This window comes from Fusarium subglutinans (assembly GCF_013396075.1).
Source record: "Fusarium subglutinans strain NRRL 66333 chromosome Unknown NRRL66333_c0000023, whole genome shotgun sequence".
NCBI classification, from domain to species: Eukaryota; Fungi; Ascomycota; class Sordariomycetes; order Hypocreales; family Nectriaceae; genus Fusarium; species Fusarium subglutinans.
The window spans coordinates 450189-466510 of NW_023502086.1; the positions used below are offsets into that span (position 1 = coordinate 450189).

The 16322-nt window shown below is 51.0% G+C and overlaps 4 protein-coding genes across 4 annotated transcripts; 3 read left to right on the top strand and 1 right to left on the bottom strand.

The window, feature by feature from the left end:
* Positions 1–783: 783 nt before the first annotated feature.
* Positions 784–4735, top strand: FSUBG_2665 (transcription initiation factor TFIID subunit 1; the record flags this gene model as incomplete). Its single annotated transcript, XM_036680462.1, has 4 exons — positions 784–3758; positions 3923–3979; positions 4029–4223; positions 4327–4735. 4 exons carry the CDS (start codon positions 784–786, stop codon positions 4733–4735), a joined length of 3636 nt encoding a protein of 1211 aa, XP_036541934.1.
* Positions 4736–7802: 3067 nt separating this feature from the next.
* On the top strand, positions 7803–9916 carry FSUBG_2666 (MADS-box transcription factor; the record flags this gene model as incomplete). The annotated part of the gene is made up of 3 exons (XM_036680463.1): positions 7803–7858; positions 7927–8083; positions 8171–9916. The coding sequence occupies 3 exons, from the start codon at positions 7803–7805 to the stop codon at positions 9914–9916; spliced, it is 1959 nt and encodes a 652-aa protein (XP_036541935.1).
* Positions 9917–10485: 569 nt separating this feature from the next.
* Positions 10486–11142, bottom strand: FSUBG_2667 (FAS1 domain protein; the record flags this gene model as incomplete). The annotated part of the gene is made up of 2 exons (XM_036680464.1): positions 10486–10518; positions 10567–11142. 2 exons carry the CDS (start codon positions 11140–11142, stop codon positions 10486–10488), a joined length of 609 nt encoding a protein of 202 aa, XP_036541936.1.
* A 2683-nt stretch (positions 11143–13825) lies between these two features.
* On the top strand, positions 13826–15942 carry FSUBG_2668 (flavocytochrome c; the record flags this gene model as incomplete). Its single annotated transcript, XM_036680465.1, has 4 exons — positions 13826–13859; positions 13932–14000; positions 14095–14332; positions 14388–15942. 4 exons carry the CDS (start codon positions 13826–13828, stop codon positions 15940–15942), a joined length of 1896 nt encoding a protein of 631 aa, XP_036541937.1.
* Positions 15943–16322: the final 380 nt, after the last annotated feature.

The following is a 16322-nucleotide window of genomic DNA, read 5'->3' on the forward strand; positions in this document are numbered from 1 at the left end:
ATATTTAGAGACGACCTTCTTACATACTTTTAAGTTTGTGGTCAGGAAGAGAAGATACGAGTTCTGAGATAAGGGAGGTGGTAAGTGATTCACTCTCCTCCATTCGTTCTATAAATTCGTGAGTGTGCTTCCACGCAACTTTATTCTTTCAACACATCACCTCAACGTGAAATTAGCCACTTGTACATATATTTACGATATTGTATTTGATCTAATGCAACTATCTTTTGCTCTTTAGCGATTCCTGTTGTAAGTCTAATGTTCGTTCACCAGTAATATCCATTTCCTTACAAAGTTACCAGGTTTCCGCTTCAGTTTATGCTCAAACTCAAAAGCCACTTGTCAGGGCATTAAATGGAAGTGATAGCACCGGCTGTGAGGCTTGTAGTGCAACATTACAACGCCAAGGTTAGTTTCTATTGACATTCACACTTTGATTGTCACTTGTCGCGACAATGGGGTTGAAATGGACCTGCAAGCCACTCAACGCCGCCCCACCTCGAATTCCAAGCACTGGCCTTCCAGTATCCTCCATCCTATCTTGACGTTGATTGGCTGACTCCGCGCTCATTCTCAGGCTCCCGGGCATCTTTCCTGGAGAACGCAACCGTGAACAACACGGCTCAACGCAAACACGAATTCCTTTCCTTCAATCTTCACACGACAGCCACGACTCGCCGAGCGACGGCCGATCACCAGCGACGCGATAAAATTATGATATAAGAATAACGACACTTCCGCGGCCTCTTAGTGATCTGATTTCACGATTGCGACACCGCGATCATGGCTGAGGAGAACGATTTCTCGTCCTTTGACGAGACCGCCTGGAAGGCCCAGGATGCAGCCGACGATCGAGAAATCGCGAAACTATTGGGAGACTCGCAAAACAACGGAGGCGGCATCATTCTCGACAATGCCGAATTCGATCAGTCTGGCAAGGCGGACGATGCAGAGGATTACGAAGATATTAGTGACGATGACTTACCAGACGAGGAGGAGCCCAGCGCTGGTGTCTCCATGGAGATGCCTGGCCTCACGGACGATGGCGGAACCAGTCACGATCCAGACGACCTCTTCGGAGAGGGACCTTCTTCTCCAGATCCAATTCTAGGTCCCTCTTCCCCAGCACCTCATATTCGCGATGCCGACACAACCGACGACACCCAACCTCTCGATACGAGTCTAAGCTTTCCTGGCATCAACTTCGACCCGGAACCACATCTCGATAATCAGGATCATGACATTCCCGCACCCGCTGAAACCGTCGAGGATCTCCTAAAAGCTACATGGCCTGCTTTCAAGAAGGGGCACATCTTGACATGGAGCGAACTCCTGCCAGCCAAGAAGGCTACATGGAAGGAGAAGAAACCCGTCAAAAAGCCCAAGCAGCTCGTCACCAGCAAACTTACCCTCGAACTCGCTCCCGATCAAGAGAAGCTGTTCCGTATCCCAGGCACTGCAGCCATCACCCGCAAACCTAGGCAGGGCGAGGAGAGAGGCTTAGTGTACTGTGGCATGGACCAAGAAGATCAAGCCGAAGATAATGTCCAGTTTGACCTCGATCAAGAGTCGGATTCCGAAACGGTCGCTGGCTTCACCCTGCGTGATATTGAGCTTGCCTGCGAGGACTGGGGCGCCAGCATTGAGGCCATCGAAGCTGATTTCAAGGCCCGACAAACCGCCGAGCAGCAGGAACAGCAAGCACGGAAGCGCGTGTTTGAAGAGCAGGATGATGAATGGGATGCTGAGTTCCTGATGGACCTTGGCGACGAAGGACCACCACGGCCGAAGAAACGCAAGACAGTCAAGCTTGGTCTACCAGAGATTCCCCGCTATGCTGCCCCCTCCTTCGACAACTTCGAAGACGCCACCCGCAGAGGTGCCAAGAGGGTGCAACTGGATATGAGCGATCCTTACCTCCTTATCGAAACTCAAGAAACCCAACGAAATGTAAAGCGACCCCGCACAGACAACAAGCTGAAGCGTATGGCAAACGGCAACCTCGGTCGCGATGTCTCAAACCGCTTCAACATCTCGAATGACGAGGCATACGAGGCTCTAAAGGAAAACCACCAAAGCAAGGTTCGCGCTACACTCGGCAACATTTCTGTCGAGCACAGTATGCCTGCTATCAAGCTCTCATGGCCGTACTACAAAGTTAAGCTCGGTGGTACGACAGATGAGTATCATCGCCCTCGTTTCAGGTACAAGAAGTTTGCTGGTCATATCATCAAGTTTGATAAGCCAGCACACCAGAAGCGAAAGCAGATGAAGGGCAAAGCGCACGAAGTCTTCCTCAAGTCCAAGGATTTGAGTATTAACGACAACTCAACGGCTGTTCTTTACGAGTACTGTGAGCAACGTCCACGAGTGCTCAGCAGCTTCGGTATGGGCAACCGCTTGATCAACTACTATCGCCGGAAAGACACAAACGAAGATGAGCAACTTCCAAAACAAGAACTAGGAGAATACCGCATGCTTCTTCCTGAAGATCGATCCCCCTTCTCCCTTTTCGGCACTGTTGACCCTGGTGAGACTGTGCCAACATTGCACAACGAGATGTACCGAGCTCCCGTTTTCAAGCATAACCCAAGAGGCAGTGACTTCTTGGTTGTGCGCAGCACTACTGGCGAACATGGTTCGAGGTGGTTTCTGCACAAGATCGATCATCTTTATGTCGTCGGTCAGCAATTCCCTTCAGTCGAGGTTCCAGGACCACATAGTCGCAAGGTTACGAACGCCTCGAAGAACAGAATGAAGATGCTCGCATTTCGCATGATAAGACATAGCGATACCGACAACTGTCAACTGTCCGACATCACCAAGCATATTGCCGACTCAACCGATACCCAAAATCGCCAGAAACTCAAAGAATTCCTGCAGTACGACAGGGAGAGCGGCGAGAAGGGTATGTGGCGACTAAAAGCTGGCGAAATACTGCCTGATGAGAGCACGATTCGTTCCATGATCAAGCCGGAAGAGGTTTGTTTACTGGATGCTATGCAGCTTGGTATCAAGGAGCTTGAGGACGCCGGATACGACCCTCGAAATGCTTCCCTTGAGGAAGATGTTCAGAATAACGACGCAGAAGGGGACGACGATGACGTCGAGGATGAAGGCAGCAAAATTGCCAAGGGCGCCAAAAAGCAGCAAGAGAAGCAAGAAGAAACTCTCGCGGATAAGATGGCCCCATGGAAGACAACCAAGGCTTTCATCGATGCATGTGCCCAAAAGGCCATGCTTCAACTTCATGGTGAAGGAGACCCAACAGGCCATGGTCTTGGCTTCTCCTTCATTCGAACCTCCATGAAGGGCGGGTATATCGAGGCAGTTCAGGGACCGCTTGCTACATCTGCAGATGCTATGGAGCGTGAAAAGCGAGCTAATGGTGGCCACGCCTATAATGTCAAAAAGCAGCAAGCAATGTATGAGGAAGGTATTCGAGAAATTTGGGAGAAGCAAAAGTCTACACTCTCAGATGGTCAAGAGCACGACGACAAAGATGTTGCAGTAACAGAAGATGAAGATGACAGATTCAACGTTCAGTCAGCCATGACTCCAGCCCAGTTCGACGACGGTACTAGCCAAATTAGTGGTTTGACTTCGGCAAGTCGACAGCAACGACGCGCTATTCGCATAACCCGAGAGATCCGAATGCCCGATGGCAGTACGCAAGACCGAGTCGAAGTCGTTCACGATCCGGTTGTGATATCACAGTATATGAAGCGGCGAACAGAGGCGGATCTTGAGATGAGAGAGTACGTGCACCCACCCAACTCGCGCCAGGCAATTCAGCAACCACAGAGCAGGGGAGTCGTGACAAGAAAGCGTCGACGAACTTACGGAGTCGGCACCCCTGGCTCAAGAAATGACATTGCTGGATTGGAGTTTAGAGCACCGGCTTACGTGTATCTTTCAACAGCATCTACAGCTCCCGTCCTACAGGCAATGCCGACCATGACCGTCTTGCAGGCATTAGGTATGTCTTGTCGAGTCGCAAGTGACAATCGATACTAACAGTAACACAGAATCAAGAAGGAGCTCGAACGACTCGAGAAGAACAAAGCTCGACGACAGGCTCGGGAGCAACAAAAAGAGCTCCACCAAAAGGCCAGCACAGGAGATACTGGGTCACCCAGTGTCAATGGCGATAAAGTCCCAACTGGAACAACCCGCAAGTGTGCCAATTGTGGTCAAGTCGGCCATATCAAGACAAACAAGAAGTATGAGCCCCCATTCTCCATCATCGCTTCCCTTTGTTTCTCCCCCTCCCCCAATATCGTTCAATTGGTGTGCACCTCTAGAGGCCGACAACGCGAAGCGCAGTCGCTCGCGCAAGTCCCAATTGCAACTTGCCATGGAACAATGCGACAAAGGCAAGGCACGAGATGCCAAAGAGCGTGCTAAAGAAAAGGCTCGCGAGGACAAGGCAATCGCTCTTCAACTACAAAGGGAGCGGCGAGCGGCAGAGAAAGAAGCAGAACGCAAGAGGAAAGATGAGGAGGCCAAGCGGCAGCAACAAGAGCGTGAAGCCAGAGCCCGGCAACAAGCCGCTGAAGTCAAGCGGCGTGAGGAAGCAAAGGCTGAGAAGAAGAGAGTCAATGATGAACGCCAGCGCCGCTCCCGGGAGCGAAAAGCTCGCGAGCATGAGATTGCGCGTGCGCAACGTGAAGCTGAGCGCATCCGCAACGCCTGGAAAGTGCCCAAGTGGCGATCTGGAGGTGCATGGCGCTGAGAAGACCAATCCGTGCAACGACTACCACATCACATCCATCATTTCTTTTGTGATTGACACGTCTTTTCAAAACTCTTTACTAACTTGTTGCTCAAAGGTTATGTCCACTGCTTAACGGCACGATGAAAGCGGACAACGGCGCTGCTGAGCACGGAGGCTTTGGTAACTACAATGCTCCAGGAGGCGCTGCTGGATCGCCCAGTTAAAACCCGATTACTGCTTTTACTGAGCGAGCTTGATCACGATCAGCCAAAACTACGACGTCGACTTTGGAGAATGGTTAGCTGATATGGCTTCACTGTCAGCATGAAGGAAAGTGAAGGCATTAATATTCTTGGTTTTGTGTAACTTCAAAAAGGCTTCGGGGAGGGAATTGAGCCCCTCACGAAACCAGAGGCGGATGGCATTGAAATGGAGTTTGGGATCCTTGTTTCTTCACGGAAAAGGCTGGCGTGGCAACAGGAAAGATATTGCATTTACCTAGACTGCGTTCGACAGTTCTTCTGACCACATGCTATTAATAACATCATTTGAAACATTAACTTTGTCCCTGTTTGTTTGCCGAACTTCATGATGCGCTTGACAAGGCGGATAGCCATTGCCGGAGAACCCTAGACGAGGCAGAGGTAGGGAGAGTCTACTAATTCTGCAGCTACCATCCTTGACAATGATGTGACAAGAAGTGATCCGAGTATCCATGGAATCGCATGCGGTGAAGATGTCTAAAATACGTGGGTGATGAGTTGTTGGTGGTGCAGTTGACCTCTCACGTCTCAGAAGTGGGCAAATTTCAAGATGCACATTTAGCCCCCATTATAGTGTCTCCACTGATAAACTGGGCTAATCTCCTGACAAGCAGGGCTAATTGGCCCGTATGGTTGATGCATGACCTGGTCCCGGGTGTGAGGCTGCTATGCATAATTGTATTTTTAGAAGCTGGAAAATGACGGTTGGGAACTAGGGTCTCTGGCATATGTCATGAGGGGAATGGGGATGGCCCATGGACGGGGAGTTAGTACAGAGTAGGGGAGATAAGCTATAGCTTTACCGATGTCAGTAGCTTCACGGACACGTTCACCGAGTCTCTCTATACTGACTCAATTCGTTAGATTCATGATTAGTGTCGATCAAGAAGCCAGAGCTCAGAGCTTAGAGCCACTCGTGGCGGAGGGAATGAGAACAGACCATGATCATCGACGCAAGGGTAAACCTCGAGCTAATAGACGCAGCAGCCAAAAAAACGTGGTGGGAATACGAAAGTCGTTGCAGCGGAATGGGTGGGAACAAACGAGGCTCAGCTTCCTTTCCTGTCTGTCAAGATGCATGAAACACAGGAAGCGATATCCGGAAGAGATGCTTTAGCCTCGTTTGCTCTAGTTGATGTGTTGTTTCCGTTGACTCAAACCGGGATATGGCCTGGGCGTTTGTGGTTTCAAGACGATAAGAGCTGTATTGAGAGGTTGGTGGTCGAGGTGAGAACTTCTTATTTGTTCGAGAAGAGACTTGGAGTTGAGACCTCTCATGCTGCCAAGAGTCATGGCTAGGTATATTATACCTGATATACCTTCTACTGCACTGTAAAAGATAAACAGACCCTGGGTACGGAGTAGAAATGGAAACAACGTGGTGCGGCAAACGTCAAGTCAATGATGTTATTTCTAAAAGTCGGTGGTTGGACCTCCATTGACTGCCTGTCCAAGTTCCATTCCGCTGTCCCGTCCCGTCCTGGTCTGTCTCCCTGAACGTTGGCGCCTCTTAGGGGACCGTTCCAGGGCTTCGAGTGCCGTAGTCCAGGCCCTGCTCCACTAAAGCCCACCCTGACGGTGAGCCCCGTCGGACCTTGATCCAATCATGTTCGCCTTATCTAAGCAAGGAGGTTTTTCGTGCGGGTTCCATGCTGCCTTCTTTTTTTCCCTCCCGTCGCTTTCTCCATCCCGCACCCACACGCACGAGTGAAAGTGAACACGATCTGTCTATTATTAGAAGCCATCCATCTATTCCCATCCCAACCACAGACGCCAGATTCAGCCCCATCGACGTCTTATCGATCCAAAACCAAAACCTTCAGCTTAACGGTCGCTCGTTTGTGACAATTTTTTCCACTCTTTGCCCCCTTTCTCAAGCGCAAGCGCAAGCGCCAGGAAATCTCTCCCCAAGCCCTCTTCTTGATCGCTCAGCTCAAATCCTACATTTTTATCGCTATCGCGTCGCGTCGCGCAACGGTCTTGAGGGCAGATCTCATCTAAACCTAGTCTCCTTGTCGCAACGGCTCTCGTGAACTCAAAATTTCATCTCATCTGCGAATCAAACCTGATGATATACGCGACTTGCATGCCTGCGTCACTCATCCTCTGCCTCACTCTGTACCCTCTTCTATCCCGCTCCCCTCGGGGCTAAAATAGAGGTACCACCAAAGACCAAGCTTAAAGAGAGATACCGCAGACGCGCTACTGCACCAAGTACCCCTCCACCGGCTGCCGGCCACTAAGCTACAAAGGCAGCCAACGGCCCGGGGGTCCTTCGACTGACTGAAAGGTTACTTCTACTTCGGCTTGTCCCAGCTCCAAGCAACACAGAGCAGGACAGAGCAAGCCAAACCACCTTCGCTTCCCTCATCACATCAAATCCTCTCCCGCTCCCACTCTTTTTTTTCCTCTTAAACAACCTTGCACGGCCACCGCGACAGCCGCTTCCGTCATCTCACGCAACGTGCTACTCTTCTCTCGGCTTTATTCATCGACTTTCTCGGTTTATTTCTCCGTTTCCTCAAGCGTTCCATCCACTTTATTACGCCGTTCAACTATTCTTTGTTCTCGCTTACGATCACGACTACAACCGCTTCAACTTCACTTGAATTCACTTGACCATAACATCGCGGCTCGACTTTCTCCGCGTCAAACTGTCGACTCGTTTTCTTTGCGACGATCTGCGCGACCCAGTTCCAATTCCAACCTGCTCCACTACCAACGTCTCAGGCATCTTCCACATCTCTTTGGCCGCGACCGTTGAGCTTCCCCGCGTGGAAACGCGACACATTTCTCCAACTTGAACTGCACAACCGTTCAACATGGGACGAAGAAAGATTGAGATCAAGGCGATCAAAGATGACAGGAATCGCTCTGTGTAAGTAAACCCGCTACAAATCACCATGCCTTGGGTTCTTCAAGTTCGCGACTAACTGGCGCACAAAGCACCTTTTTAAAGCGCAAGGGCGGTCTTTTCAAGAAGGCTCATGAGCTTTCCGTTCTCTGCTCCGTCGATGTCGCCGTCTTCATTTTCGGCAACAACAAGAAGCTTTACGAATATTCATCGACGGATATGCGAGAGCTTATCCACCGATATCAATATGTGAGTCCCACTTCGAGAGGTAGTCGCAACGCCTCTGAACACAGGCTGCGACTGCGACGCGCTGTATTATTTGCTAATAGATAACAGCACGGCGGTCCTAGTGAACACAAAGGTCCTTCCGACTTCAACGGCGGAAATGATGACGACGAGGATGAGGAGATCGACGGCACCCCTCCCCATGGTCCTGATGTTGTCGAGAACCAGATGATGCCTCCCCATGCTTACGGACAACATCAACCTCCTTTCCCACAGATTCGACATCATACACCTTCAGCATCGCCACCTATTGGCAATGGCGGCCCATTCCAGGCGCATCCTGGCCATCCTATCCAGCGACAACATACTCCGCAACCATCGATCGGCTCACGACCAGCATCTCGGACGGATATGCGCCGCATGGGTCCCGGCATGGTACAGCCTCCACCTCCACCCGGCCCTCCGCATCCTGGAATGAACTATATGCCCAATCCGCCTATCTACAACTCGCCTCATCCTCCCGGTCTAATACCTCAACATGGTCCTCCTCCTCAATATGCTTATCATCAACAACCCAATCATATGCAGCAACCAGGACCGTACATGGATGACCGCAGGTCCCCGATGCCCTCTCCGATGCCTCCCGCTTACACTTCGCAACCGCCGTCACAACCAATCCAAGCTCCTGTTCGTCCAATGCCATCGCCTCAGCCGCCTCAACAACAGCTTCCTCCGAACATGTCACAAATGTCACCTCCGCCGCCCCAGCCTGAACGACGACTTCATGATCCTCCGCCACCACCTCCCGTGGAACCCAAGACGGAGCCACAAGAACGCCCTCAGCCGCCATTACTGAATACGGACAGTGCCATCAAGAAGCTACCTCAAAGAAAATCTCACAGTATCTTCACTCCCATCGAAGAGAATCGGTCTATTTTGTCCCAGCATCTGGCCTCTTTTACATCCGAGTCGAACAAATCAGAGTCTGCTGCTGCCGCTGCCGCAGCTAATGCTGCAAACGCCGCCAACCGTTCACAATCAGTTGATGTGGCTGCACTGAACCGGGCGGGGGATGGGCCCAAGTCATCACCCCATTTGCCGCAGCGTGCCAGTACCCAGACCGATGAGAAGTCTCGAACGGTATCGCTGTCGTCAATACCAGAAACCACTTTGACTCCACCTTCGCGTTCTAACAGTGCAAAGGCCGGCGGTCCCGGGGGAGCTCGACCTCGTGGCCCTCGCTTAACGGTGCAGATTCCGGATGGCGGATCTGAAGGCGGCGGTAGCGCACGAACGGCAGAGTCAAACTCGCCGCGGGTCGCCACAGAAACCACAACGCAGGCGCCTCAACGCCACAACTCTCAGTCGTCACTTGTGCTTCCTCCTCCCTCCCCGTCTGCGTCAGCAATATTGTCCGCAGGTGCTACAGGTCCGCCAAATCCTTTTGCCCGGCCGCCACCTCAGCAGAATGTGAATGGTGATACTCCTGTCTCTGCCTTGCCATCACGTTTCTTGACAAATGAACTCCTTCCGAGCCCAAGTAGCTTCTATCCCGATTGGAACTTCCGGGGAGGTGACAGTAATACACTACCAAGTCCGCTAAACTTTGCAACGCCGGTTGTCGGTTCAGGTCCTAGTTTCCTCAGAGATGACCTGAACACGACACCAAATGCAAACTCAAACGCTTTTAAGGACAGAGATCCTCTGCCTGGTGCCAATGGGAGCTTGGGTCAAAACTTGAGTGTAGCTCCAAACAATTCTACTGCAACGAAACGAAAGACTCCTGAGCCAGGAGCCACAACGCAGAGCGATACTGTGGATGAGTCAGAACCAAAGCGGTTGAAGGTGGAGGAGTAACGCTTGTCGAAAAGTGATCTCACACAAAAGTGCTTTTTGCTATACGCTTCAATCGACAGGGCATCATAGGCTGGCCTCTGCATGCCAGTCATAGAACGTCATCAGTACGGCCAGTGTCTAGTTTACGGCCTTACAGTCTCTTGTTTTGGGGCAACTTTTGCCTGTATTCCTTCCACCTTGAATATTATACCTGGATTGTGAGCCCCTTGAGTATATGGGCAACATGTAGAGTTTGGGGGAGCGAACTGTGCAGAATAGCCTGCATAACGAAAAAGTGGAGGGAGTTTGTTCTGGAGGTATAGTCTTTGTTGTAATTTATGCTGTTTCGGACAACGTTGTTTCTGGGAGTTCGGATAGATGATACCGGCGACGAACTTGACCTAATCAATATACTGGATGAATAGCAGACTGATGCATGGTGATATCTTTGAACCTTGTGTGTTATCCTAAGTATCACTGCCTGTAAGAAAGTATCTCGAAACCTCGCGCAAATATCTAGCTGTATCCAAACTCGCATAGTCGTTAAATCTATCATTACTCGTGTATCTGTACCCGTCAACGCTGTCTGTCTAGGCATAGTTCAAAACTCCTTTCAGAATCCACTATATCTCAAGTTAGCATTTCTGCCATCATGATTTCAATAAACTTACCAGTTCTCCGTTCCCAACCTGACTAGCCACCCTCTCAACCTCAACCTCGTCAGGCATAATAACCCTCCGTCCCTCCTTAACCTCCCACCAAACCTCCTTTCCCCCCAGCGTCTTACTCTTCTCCCCCTTCTCCCACGGACTAACAGGCACAAGATGCGCCTCCACAAACCGTCTCATGTTCTCCCTCGCCCTGTCCTGTCCGCCATCACCTTCATACGCATCAGCCCCGAAGTTATTGTAATCAGCGGGTTGTTCCCAAGGTTTGCGCGGTAGCGCATCAACAGCCGAGTTCAGCGGCGCAAGAACAGTGGTGTTCGTTGAGAGATCGCTGAGTCTAGTATCGGTGGAGGGCTGCATGCGTGCGAATGAAGAGAATGATGTTAGGCCGCGGTTGGAGCCTAGGATGTCGCCGAGGGCGACGGAGGGTTGGACGGAGGGTTGGTCGGGAGACATTAGAGGGAGATGGCCTTTTAGAGGGATGGGAGGTTTGGGGAGGGGCATTTGATTGTCGCGGAGGGGAGACTGTGCAGCGGTTGTTAGGCTGAATAGAGCTGTTAGGGCGATAAGTGGTTTCATTGTGAATATGTTGACGGGTTTAGGTTGGTTGAGGTTTGACGGTACGTCATGAGGGGATTGGGATGTTGGGGGTAACGTGATTGGTCACGGGATCGTTATCAATGACTTACACCAGAAGTTGCGCCGTATGTCAGTCATGTCGCTACATTCATTGAGGTTCTACTATTTACCCGCCGTTTTTTTTTTTTTTTTTTTTTTAACACAAGCTCACATATAGTGGTAATAATTATGGTGCAAGAGAACCCGTATGCGCATAATCGTTGCGAGGCATAAGACGAACCATCCTGAGGTTGTTGATAGGCGTGGGACTTGGCTCTAAGATAACATATTGGGAATGCAAAGACGATTTAGACTGATACAGTCTTGGACAGGTCCGGTTATTTCCTGTAATGATACTCTGTTGAATGTTCTTGCCTGTGCACATCGCTCGTGGTTGAACTTGATCTAGGAGTATGAATGTTGGAGTCGTTAACCGTTTTGGCAACGGACTGATCCATCATGCACTGATGCGCTACGTATACAATACAATGAGCACACCAGGACCACAAACACTCAGGTTTGATATGGGTTCCAATCAAATAGGGCTCTGTTCGCATACTATATTGTGAAACTCCAGCCGTCGGCTGTCCTAGTGCTCCTGTTTCTCCTACCCGGTAGGTAGTTCAGCTTCAGGAACATATCACCTACGTCATTGGCTTTATGATTGAACCCTGCATAAGGAGTCCCTCTGAAAAGATGAAAAAGGGATCAGCGAAGCAACAGCAGACCGCCTAGACTGCAGGTCACAATCAGCCTGATTCGACTCGGACTCTGAGTTCCATAGACCTTTCGGTACTGGCATTCACATGTGAAAACACGCTGAGTCAGCCCCCAGATTTCAGTAAGACGGCAGAGGTTCTGGACAAATGGGCGACCAGAAGTGGCGGAGGCTCAGACAATTTCCGGGGTCAGATGATGCACGTGTAAGAATCTGGGGAAAACTTAAGCCCAAGGAGGACTTTAATCCCCAGAGAAAGAATGGAGGCGAGACTTTCACGTGCTTTTTTTATAACAGTAAACGAATGAGCGACGTTGAAAAGGAAACCAGCTGACCAGATCAAACTGTCACAAGCCTGAGGATGAATGCCTGTCACTGGGTCTCTAGTCATGAACGTGGGGAAGACGGCGTCATGGACAAGATGCAGGAGGGTTTCAGTTATGCAGACGATTCATGTGCTTTGTTGAAGGACATTGCATGTGAAAGTCTGATGATTTATTGAACTCGAGAGGAATTTGATCAGTTCAGATCACGTGTACAGCTCGAGTTCATGTTTGAGTGATCCGTGGTGTGTCCGGTTACTTGGCCGAGGCGGTCGGTCACAAGTCCGGCTGTGTGGGGTTTGGAGAAGAGAGACATAATTGGATGAGTCTCAGGTGTCAGAACGAGGAGAAAGATGGAAGAGTGAGGAGATTGCATGAGGAGAATTGGTTTTTTTTTTTTTCCACATGCTTCCACATGCTCAGAGTTATAATAAAAATAAACAAATAGACGACATATAATACAGCATCCCATGATAGACTCCTTATCACCTAGATAAACCGGAACCCCGGAACCCCGGAACTTCAGTGCTCGTGGTGTCGACTTAACACCTTAGCCTGAGATGCTGTAGCTTTCCCCACAATGTCCTCACAAGCGGAGACCTCGGCACATCAGTCGCGAGAGAGGCCATTGTCGGTGGGTTGCCCGGTCGCCTGGTAGACAAATGCGATGCGGTGTTTCGGCGTAGCTTACGGCGAGGGCTGCGAGTAACTGAGCCGAAGTGATCTTTGTTGGGGAGAGAATGTGGACTACAGTCTATAGGCCCCCCTCAATTGGTGAGAGATGGTAAGTCTACAGAGTATTGCACCTCAATAGACGAGTAAACGTTCATATGAAAGACAACTGATGGAACTGATGCGACTCCCCCAATCCCCAAATTCTAACTGTAGCGGGGGTGGATACAGGGAACTGACGCTAAGTCTCAGTGGGCATTGCAGCCGCTTCCGGGGAGCAATCCTAGGCCTTGGCCTTGCTATGCTGAGAAAATGGTGGCATCTGATTTGCTGCAGGTCCAAAGTCCCGTCAGGTTAATATTTGCGACAGCCATGAACAGAGAGGCCAAAAGAATATAAAAAAGTGGCATCTAACAGATGGGAGAAGATTGAAGTATAGATACTTCATTAGATCAATAATAATAGAGTATTCTGTGCTGTTTCTGTGGTAAAACAAGTACTCGAACCTCGTTAATGGCCCACGTCGTTAAACTCACCTCTCTCTCTCTCCTCAGGCGGCCCAAGCCCACGCCGCCCTTTTTTTGCACGCGCTCATCATTCATTCATGGTTCGACCTCGGCATCCACTAACCAACTGGGTTCCTAACGCCTTGCTACCTTGCATCTTTCGGTTCGGTGCTTGACTTTCGCCCTCGGCCTTGTTGGCGTCCATTCGATCGCATACCTACAGTACTAAATAAGAACTTGTCCCTTGATCTTCTCCTCTTCCTCCGACTTTTTTCTTTTTGAACTTGTATTCTTAATCCCATCCTCCCAAGAACATCCATCCATCTCCCTTTTTCTATTGTATTCTTGCGTGGGAGTCTGCCGTGTCTTCCTTATACCCTTCTCCATATACTCACATACCACAACACACACACACACACGCAATAATGGCACCTAGAGTGATTGTCGTTGGCGGTGGCCGTAAGTTGACACTGATTCGCCTCTCGGAGGCTTTGCGCCGTGTGTTGCGACGATTCTAACCTCTCTTTTCAGTCTCTGGTCTGTCTGCTGCGCACACCATTTACTTGGCTGGCGGCAACGTCGTTGTCCTCGACAAGCAGGGTACGTCACTTCAGAATCTCACTAAGCCAGTCAGCGCATTGAAGCGCCTGGACCTGGTAGACCGCAAACATTTACTGACATTCGCTTTCTGTAGGCTTCTTCGGTGGAAACTCTACCAAGGCTACTTCTGGTATCAACGGTGCCCTCACAAGGACACAGGTTGAGACTGGTATTCCCGACAGCGTGAAGCAGTTCTACGATGATACCCTCAAGTCTGCCCGTGACAAGGCTAGACCCGACCTTATCAAGGTCCTTACCTACAAGTCCGCTTCCGCTGTCGAGTGGCTCCAGGATGAGTTCAACCTCGATCTCACCCTCGTTTCTCGTCTCGGGTATGTTCAATTTCCCTCCCGTCGCATTGGACCAAGAAGCTAACAATCATTACAGTGGTCACTCCCAGCCCCGAACCCACCGAGGCCACGATGCCAAGTTCCCTGGTATGGCCATCACATACGCCCTGATGCAGCGCCTTGAGGAGCTTGCCGAGAGCGAACCCGGCCGCGTCGAGATCGTCAAGAAGGCCCGCGTCACCGAGCTTAACAAGGAGGGTAACAAGATCACCGGTGTCAAGTACGAGTACAATGGGGAGATCGTCTCCATTGACGGTCCCGTCGTCCTCGCTACTGGTGGCTACGCCGCTGATTTCTCCGACTCTTCTCTGCTCAAGAAGCACCGACCTGATACCTACGGCCTTGCCACCACAAACGGCACACACGCTACTGGTGACGGTCAGAAGATGGTTATGGCCATTGGCGGTAACGGCATTGACATGGACAAGGTCCAGGTCCACCCCACAGGTCTCGTCGACCCCAAGGACCCCGGCTCCAAGTGGAAGTTCCTTGCTGCTGAGGCTCTCCGTGGTGAGGGTGGTCTCCTCCTCAACGCCGATGGTGACCGATTCTGTGATGAGCTCGGTCACCGTGACTATGTCTCCGGCATGATGTGGGAGGAGAAGAAGAAGAACAAGTTCCCCATCCGCCTTATCCTCAACTCCAAGGCCTCCAAGGTCCTTGACTTCCACACCCGCCACTACTCCGGCCGTGGTCTCATGAAGAAGATGACCGGTAAGGAGCTCGCCAAGGAGATTGGCTGCACTCCTGAGCACCTCCAGAAGACCTTCTCTACCTACAATGACATTGCCGACGGCAAGCAGAAGGACCCCTGGGGCAAGAAGTTCTTCCACAACTTGCCCGTCAACGTTGACGATGACTTCCACGTCGCCGTCATGGAGCCTGTTCTCCACTTCACCATGGGTGGTATTGAGATCAACGACAAGGCTCAGGTCCTCAACCAGGAGAAGCAGCCCTTCGAGGGTCTCTACGCCTGTGGTGAGTTGGCTGGTGGTGTTCACGGTGCCAACCGTCTTGGTGGTTCTTCTCTTCTCGGCTGTGTCGTCTACGGCCGTGTCGCTGGTGACACTGCCAGCAACTACCTCTTCCAGAACGCTCTCAAGGGCGGTGCCGGCAGCGCTGCTGAGCGTGTTGGCCAGATCTCTCTGCACCTCGACCCTTCAGTTCCCAACCAGGTGACCGTTTCATGGGGTGCCCCCGGCGCCGCTCCCTCAGGCTCCGGTGCTCCTTCAAAGGTTGACGAGCAGGCTACCGCCTCCGCTGGTCCCAACCCTACCAAGGACGACGGTGCCAAGGCTGCTAAGCCCAACGACCCCAAGGCCTTCAAGGTCCCCGAGAAGGAGTTCACCATGGAGGAGATCGCCAAGCACAACACCAAGGACAACGTCTGGGTCGTCGTCAAGGGTGTCGTCATGGACCTCAGCAACTGGCTCGAGGAGCACCCCGGCGGCGTACAGGCCATCCTGAACTTCATGGGCCGCGACGCGACCGAGGAGTTCGAGATGCTGCACGACGACGAGGTCATCCCCAAGTACGCGCCCCAGCAGGTCATTGGCCGCGTCAAGGGCCAGGAGGTTACTCTTGAGCCTTAGGTCGAGATGTCTGATGTAACTATGGTGACGCGGCGATGACTCTTGTGTGATTTTTTTGTAGCACCTTATTTATGCCCGCAAAAAGAAGGGCTCTGGCAAATATTAGGCGTCTGGGATTTTTGTATTCATAGGCGGGATGCATGCAAGCTTGTTGCTAAATCTAGTTTATACAAATTTATGAAGATATTTTTAACATATAATAACCCGTCTTTGTGTAGTGTGTCTGGTGAAACTTGAGTGTTGGCTGCTGCGTTCGTCAATGGTAAGTATGCCTCAGGGAACATGAAGACAGACTTCTGACATTAGATCGAGGTATTACATTTAACTGGTCTAGAGGCCTGCTAAGAAATAACAAACCTACCTAAGTCTTTCATCACTTA